The sequence below is a fragment of the Lupinus angustifolius genome, unplaced genomic scaffold (genome assembly GCF_001865875.1).
Source record: "Lupinus angustifolius cultivar Tanjil unplaced genomic scaffold, LupAngTanjil_v1.0 Scaffold_26_81, whole genome shotgun sequence".
NCBI classification, from domain to species: Eukaryota; Viridiplantae; Streptophyta; class Magnoliopsida; order Fabales; family Fabaceae; genus Lupinus; species Lupinus angustifolius.
In genome coordinates, this window is record NW_017720447.1 from 507 (window position 1) to 8,244 (window position 7,738).

The following is a 7,738-nucleotide window of genomic DNA, read 5'->3' on the forward strand; positions in this document are numbered from 1 at the left end:
GAGAAATTATCTCCTCATACTCATTCATTAATAGACACTTGTATTACTTTATTTTTGTTTTCTTATTTATTTTTAAAATAGGTAAAAAAAATAACCATGTGTCATTGCCTAACTGGTATAAGGAGAGAAATTATCTCCTCACATAACGAGATATTCCAACCTCAACCCCATAAATACATAATTTGAATTCAAAAAAGAAACTTATACATGATCTTGTTTATGTGTGTTGCCCTTGAAAAAACACATGATCTATAAACCATAGTTATGAAAATCATTCAGTATTGGTCAGTTCAACCAAAAACTAATGAATTGGTCTTCATACTAACACAGTACAACAAAATAGGTTAAAATCAGTTAAAATGATAAGTTTTTATTTAAAGAGTATTGGTTATATCTCCCAGTTTTCATTTAAAATTATAAAACTTGCATGAAAATGACTTGATTTTTATTAAAATGTTATTGCAGAGCACATAACTATTGCACTTGCTAATACTTTTAAAATATGACATATCATCAAGATACACATTTTGTTTTAACAAATGATTTAAATAAAAGTACCACACTCTTTATTAGTTTTTTATTATTAATGTTAAATAATATATGAGTTTAAAGTCTATACACCGATAGTGTAAGTGTTTTTACACTCTCAGTAAATCTACATTATTCATATGTTAACTATTATTGACTTTCAAATAAAAGTATTACAAAGTAATGCTAAATGATGTGCTGACAGTGTAAAAAACTTTACATTGTCAGTGCATAAATTTTAAATTCATACAATATATATCTAGTAAGTGCAATATCGATACATTGTCAATATAAAGATTTATACATAGTTAATGTATCATTACAATTTATTTGTATTACTTCTTTTGAATAATAAATGATAACTAAATATGAATAGTAAATAATACTTGTATATAAATCTTTGAGTTTAAAATTTATGCATTGACAGTGTAAAATTTTTTACACTGTCGGCACGTCATCCACCATTGATTTGTAATAATTTTGTTTGAAAGTCAATACTAGCTAACATATGAATGGTGGAAATTTGCTGACAGTGTAAAAAACACTTACACTGTCAGTGTATACATATTAAATCCTAAATCTTTTACATAATGAATGTTCTCAAATCTGATATAATGTTTAATATACATCTAAACCACTATACCACCATCATACACCTTTGATAACCAATACATTATTCATAATACTAGTCCAAACTCACATATTGTAGAAGGATATAAAGCTATATTGGTCCTTTCTAGTTAAAAAAGAGAATTGCTGAAATTATAGTTCAGTCCAATCCAATCCAATTAGATGGGCCATGTGTTGCTTGAATTGGATCAAAAATTTAATTCGTGAATGAAAAATTACCCTAAGTAGTTGACACGTTTCTCTTGAATCAATAATTCAATGTTTGTTGTTGTCACTTGTTATATAGCCCCTGCGTGTTTCATTTCAAATTCAATAACGAAAACAATAAAACACTTGTGTGAGAAATAAATGAGAACTACACTGAGAGGGTTTTGAGTTTTGACCTGAGACATTCTCTTACACTTGCAGCCTCACCCTGGTAAGATCTCTGCCTCACTCTCTCACTCTCATTTACTTTTCCATTTACTGAATTAGTTATTTCACCACATTCAAATTAATTACTTTTTGCTTCACTAATGGAACATGCTGTTATCATTGATTGATTATTTGTTATTTTTATCGTATCTGCTATTCTGTGTACCAAATCAATGTTACTTCATTAACATATGAAAACCTTAGTTTTTACAATTTTTTTTGGTTTCGAGTTAAGTTTTGAAGGAGAAAGAACTTAAATTAAAGACTTCAGAGTATTCTCACAAATATATTTCATGACTCTTAATGTCTGATAACTTTTTTAGCATTAGAAATCTATTATTGACAACTGCCTGACATTTTGATAAGTAAAGTTTTTCAGATATGTTGTATATATGACTTACTCTGGTTATCCAAGTTTATGTTTGGGTTTGGTTTTTAAGGGTGTAAATAAATTTTGTATTTTTTTAAATTTGTAACTGAGATTTAAATTTCACTTGTTTTTCAGGAACATCAATGGCAGCCTCACACCTCCTTTATCATTCTCCTTCCTTTCCAAAAACCTTAAATCACTCTTTGAACCAAAACCCTTTCGCCCAAAACCTTGTTCTACCTCTCAAAGCCACCTTTAAACCGCGGGTTCTTAGAGCAGTTCTGTCTCAGAGTAACACTGCTAAACCCCAATTACATGACTCCAAGACTACCACTAATTTTCAACACTGTTTCACCAAGTCTGAAGATGGGTTTCTGTACTGTGAGGGTGTTAAAGTGCATGAGATTATGGAATCTGTTGATAAAAGACCTTTCTATTTGTATAGTAAGCCTCAGATTACTAGAAATGTCGAAGCCTATAAGGATGCGTTGGATGGATTGACATCTATAATTGGTTATGCTATCAAGGCCAACAACAACTTGAAGATTCTGGAGCATTTGAGACAATTGGGTTGTGGTTCTGTGCTTGTAAGTGGGAACGAGCTTAGACTAGCGCTTCGTTCTGGGTTTGATCCCAAAAGGTTGAATGACACTCAACCCAAAAATTTGTCTATGATTCTACATTTATCAATCTATTTATGTTTTTAAGGATCTTTTCTGCACAGATATCATATGAGCTTTTTGACCATGTCAGCTGCATATGAAGGGCCCATTTGCAACTAGCTGAGCTTTAGTTTAAAATTACATTGTTTGTCATTTCTTTGTAACTGGTTCTTTAAAACTTTTTCTCATAAAAAATGTTTCATAATTAGTGTATTTATGGTCAATAACTGAAAACGTGGATGAATAGGTGTATCTTTAATGGCAATGGAAAACTTTTGGAGGATCTGGTATTGGCTGCCCAAGAAGGTGTTTTTATCAACATTGATAGTGAATTTGACCTGGAAAACATTGTAGCGGCAGCAAGAATTGCTGGAAAGAGGGTCAATGTTTTACTTCGAATAAATCCTGATGTGGATCCACAGGTATATGGATATTGTTAGTGTTTACTTCATGATTTCAAAGTTTGTCACACAGCATCCTAATTGATACACAACTAATAATTGATATTAGTTGATAGTGATACACATAGCTAATTAATATCTCAAGATATTAGATGTTAGTTTCTTTTCAAGTATTACTAGTTGACACGCAACTGAAGTGAAGATAATTACAAAAGAAGGCTGCTAAATCTATTTAACAAATGTTTGTTTTGTACCAACGTTACATTTTAGCAACTCAAATTATTTAATTCTAAACTTGTCCTACAAGTGCCATGACATGATTGAAACTGTTCTTATTCTTATGTTATGATCTCTCATCCACTGACATTGAAAAATTCTCCATTTCATTTTGGTAACAGAGGATTCCTTCTGGCTGCTGTTGATATTCCATTTTAAGCATGACTAGAACATGACCTTCAACCTATCAAAAAAAAAAAAAAGAACACAACCTTCCTTGTCACCAAAAGTAAATTAACTGCTTCTGACCGACTGCTATATCCACTATAACACAATATCACTTTTTGCCAAGCTTAATCAATATCTCCGAATTTCCAGTTCTCTCTTTGTTCTCAATACTAAAAGTAAATTAACTGCTTGATCAATTTTTTAACAGAATTGGTATTTGTTATCCTTAGGTCCATCATTATGTTGCTACTGGGAATAAGAACTCTAAATTTGGCATTAGAAATGAGAAGCTGCAGTGGTTTCTAGATGCTGTGAAGGAGCATCCTAATGAGCTAAAGCTTGTAGGGGCCCACTGCCATCTTGGGTCAACAATTACCAAGGCACGTTCACAAAATATATGTTTTCTTCTTTCATTTTTTCAGGTTTAACCTTTAGATAAATCCGGACCGATAAATGCTTTATCATTGTTAACCAAGTTTTTTTTTTGGTTTTGTTACTTTGGGGTGCTCTTTTCTCCAGTCTATTTTTTTCTTCTTTAGCATGCTTTTCTGTAATCTATAGTAACCTTTGCCCCTTTTCTATCTGCTGGACAACTTTTATTTTTTCAATTTGCATTGGTATATGTTGATTCTTAATATCTTTTAAGTAGGTCTTGAAAACGTTGTCACTTGCTTTATTTTCTTCAGGTGGACATTTTCAGGGATGCTGCAACTATTATGGTTAACTACATTGACCAAATCCGAGCCCAGGGTTTTGAAGTTAATTATTTAAATATTGGTGGTGGACTTGGCATAGATTATCATCATTCTGGTGCTATCCTTCCTACACCCAGAGATCTCATTGATACTGTGAGGACTACCCCAGATATCTCACTTTGTCTTCCCAATTTTATGTGATTATGTGCTAAGTTTTCAATTCCTTATAAGAATGAGGCACAACTATTAACTGATAAATGGGCATTATAAATATTACAGTGGGTATATTTAAATGCATCACTTGTAAGTTGTGACATGCTGCATCATGTGGAAAACAAGTCCTGTGAAAACTAATACATTTGCATAAATTACATAAGTGTAGTGCTTGTATTTGATGCACTAGGTCACTGTCATATTTTGTAATGCATGCATTGCTGGTTGTCAGTTGTACTCCTATGAGTTAACTGATTTGATAAGGGACTGAGTGAACTTCCATATCTGGGAATTTCTATGGGATGTATGGGGCTGGGGCCTCTCAGTAGTCACTTGTGGCCGATAAAGATTTTGGTGAACGCTTGTTATTTGTGATCAGTGAGTAGTTCAATATGATATATAATATTCATATGCTTGGATTACATGTGTTATTTATTTATTTTGGTTTCACATATGCTGCAAGAAGTACCTGCATATTTATGTATGCATATCCTATCATCCTTTAAGTCATATAGAGGAACTTCTTCTGCTCCTCTCATAAGTCTGTTAATTTTGCTGAATTAGGTATGCTCTACTGCGATCTAAATGCTTTTCAATAAGAAAGATGCACTTTGTTTTTCCTTAAAGTGTTCCTGCTATTTCTGTATTTGCTTATTCATGGTTGGACTAGGTACGGGAGCTTGTCCTTTCGCGTAATCTTAATCTCATCATTGAACCTGGGAGATCACTCATTGCAAATACTTGTTGCTTAGTTAACCGAGTGACGGGTGTCAAAACTAATGGATCTAAAAACTTCATTGTAATTGATGGAAGCATGGCTGAACTTATTCGCCCTAGTCTTTATGATGCTTACCAGGTACTTTTCCAAATGCTCTTTGCCTCCTATGGCTTTTGAACAAAAGTACATCAATATTGATTCAGATGTATAACATACGGTGTTTTTTTCATTGGAATTTTGGATTTGATGCTCCCCTCCTCCCTTTCTGAGGGTTTTATTGGAGACTAATGAAGATTCTAGATCCTTTTTGTGCATGTTCTTTTACCTAAAACAAGTTGACTATTAAACATATTTTACAATCAACTGAAATTATGGCCAACATATTATGGTTTGGACTGTTTGGCTGGGGTATCTGTTAAGCCCTATGCCCCCTTCTTCATACCTGTGCCAAATGTAGTGAAAAAGTGAGGAAAAGATCAACATTTTTTTTTCAAGTCTGGCATTCTAAAGAAGTAAAAGTTTATGATATATGTATCTTCCCTTATGCTTTGGAGTTAACAGGCCTCAAAAATCTTATTTCAAGATCATTATGGTTATTTGATGCTATCCAAATATTACTTGATTGTGCCTTTTTTCACTAAATTTCCTTTTCATGAATAATGAAATATTTCATTGTTTGGTTGCAGCACATAGAGCTGATTTCCCCTGCCCCAGCAAATGCCGAGGTTGCGAACTTTGATGTGGTTGGCCCTGTCTGTGAGTCTGCAGATTTCTTAGGAAAAGATAGACAGCTTCCAACACCAGCCAAGGTAAAATATATTGTATATTGACAATAACATGTGTGCAATCGGTACAAAACTATGATGATCTAAAATGACTATGCCAACTTGATTACACTATCTGAATTCTGAACTGATTTTCACTTTTCAGGGTACTGGTCTGGTTGTTCATGATGCTGGTGCTTATTGCATGAGTATGGCATCAACTTACAATCTAAAGATGCGGCCTCCTGAGTATTGGGTATGGAACTGATTTTTTTAATTGCTAATCTCATTGAGCATTGAGCAGACTTATCATAAGAGAGAGTAGTTGAGAGGAAAATACATCTGGATAATCATTTATGAACGAGCAATATGTTATTAATATGAGTAATGATATATCCTCCTACAAAATCTTTTTACACTTGTAAACCAATCATTAATAAATAAAGTACCACTTTATGACATGTTATTTTCCTTAAGGTATAGAAGGGCATATTATTTTTCTATTAATATTACTTGAATAGTTGGTTTATAAAAAACTCATTACTGATATTATTCATGAATGGTGCTCGGAAAAGCATATCCTTCCCTTCATAGGAACTGTAATCGGATCATATTCTCTTTGGCCTTACATATATCTTCCTTTAAGATGATCAATAATCAAGTAAATTAAAGGATAAGATTATTGCTTGCTATAATTAATACTCTGCTTTTGGATCCTATAAAAATTGAATAACTCATGCCCTGTTGGTGATACTGTTATTAGCTTTACACCTGTTGTAAAATCCCTTATATGTTTCAAGTTTTACTACTCATTGGTTATGAGTGCTGTACATGAAAATACAATTTTCACTGTCAGCAGAATGCTTGTGAGTGCTTAGGACATTGGTTAAGGAATTCAAGATGGAAATCTTAGTTGGGAAATTGTGTACACTAACAACAAAGTCTTTATCTCACTAGGTGAGGTCGGCTACATATGAGTCAAACTACACCATAATACTCTATCATAAATCATGTTTATTTGACAAAGCATTAAGCTCTAAGTCCTTTATCATTTTCCCTATGTTGTTTTTTCTTGGTCTCCCTCTTCCTCTAGGAATTGGACTAAGTTCAGTTGGGAAATTGTGTATTGAAATAAATTATGAGTTTAAAAGCAGTGATTACGATGTATCGATTCTATTTTTTTATATCCTTACTCATTAGATGCAGACCCTGAAGATTAATATATTATCTTGTAACAAATTTTAGGTTGAAGACAATGGATCTGTAAGCAAAATCAGACATGGGGAGACATTTGAAGATCACACCAGGTTCTTTGAGGGCCTTTGAGTGAAGACTTCATTTACTGGTGGAAATGGAAGCTTGTGATTTGTTTGTATCTTGTCTTTGGGCAATGTCATTTATAGTTATGTTTCTTCCTTTCTGGTTGAATCCTGACACTTTGAAAGGGAAAGTATATTAGAAAGATTCACTATCTAAATTAAAATAAAATTGAGGGTTGTCAAGATTCATATTTGGTGCATTCAACTAGAATTAAAACTTGATTTAATATGTCCTTTCAGTTTATAGCTTCAGTTTATGTTATTTGATGACTATTATGATATGTTGTATGTAATGGACCGAAAGGACAGTGCAGTGCACGAAGCTCCAACCTAGTAGGATCTGAGATGATTATGGATGAATTGCCAAGCATCAGCCCCCAGTAGAGGCTCCTTCCTCAGTAGCAACTGACATTAAAATAAACCCAACTAATCTATAAGATAGAGGTTCAATGGTATTAAGATAAGTATTGTATAACAAATGTGATATAAATTGAATTAGGCATTTATGATCATTAAAACAATACATCTTGAATAAGTTTTTAATGTAATAAAATTTAATCGTATAATATCTATAATAGAA

At 32.7% G+C, this 7,738-nt stretch overlaps 1 protein-coding gene across 3 annotated transcripts; it reads left to right on the forward strand.

Moving 5' to 3' along the window:
* Window positions 1-1,472: 1,472 nt before the first annotated feature.
* Window positions 1,473-7,347, forward strand: LOC109338484 (diaminopimelate decarboxylase 1, chloroplastic-like). 3 transcript variants are annotated; one of them, XM_019575741.1, is made up of 9 exons: window positions 1,473-1,570; window positions 2,061-2,582; window positions 2,852-3,026; window positions 3,680-3,829; window positions 4,136-4,297; window positions 5,028-5,213; window positions 5,762-5,884; window positions 6,006-6,095; window positions 7,085-7,347. In XM_019575741.1, the coding sequence occupies exons 2-9, from the start codon at window positions 2,086-2,088 to the stop codon at window positions 7,163-7,165; spliced, it is 1,464 nt and encodes a 487-aa protein (XP_019431286.1). In that variant the 5' UTR covers window positions 1,473-1,570; window positions 2,061-2,085; the 3' UTR covers window positions 7,166-7,347. The 3 variants fall into 3 exon arrangements, with proteins under 3 accessions (XP_019431286.1, XP_019431288.1, XP_019431287.1); XM_019575743.1 differs by having other exon boundaries at window positions 1,489-1,576; window positions 2,078-2,582; XM_019575742.1 differs by having other exon boundaries at window positions 1,508-1,576; window positions 2,067-2,582.
* Window positions 7,348-7,738: the final 391 nt, after the last annotated feature.

Coding starts and splice junctions, on each gene's coding strand:
- LOC109338484 (XM_019575741.1), top strand. CDS start 2,086: ATGGCAGCCTCACACCTCCTTTATCATTCTCCTTCCTTTCCAAAAACC. Junction 2,583..2,851: donor TCTGGGTTTGATCCCAAAAG/GTTGAATGACAC, acceptor GTGGATGAATAG/GTGTATCTTTAATGGCAATG. Junction 3,027..3,679: donor ATCCTGATGTGGATCCACAG/GTATATGGATAT, acceptor TGTTATCCTTAG/GTCCATCATTATGTTGCTAC.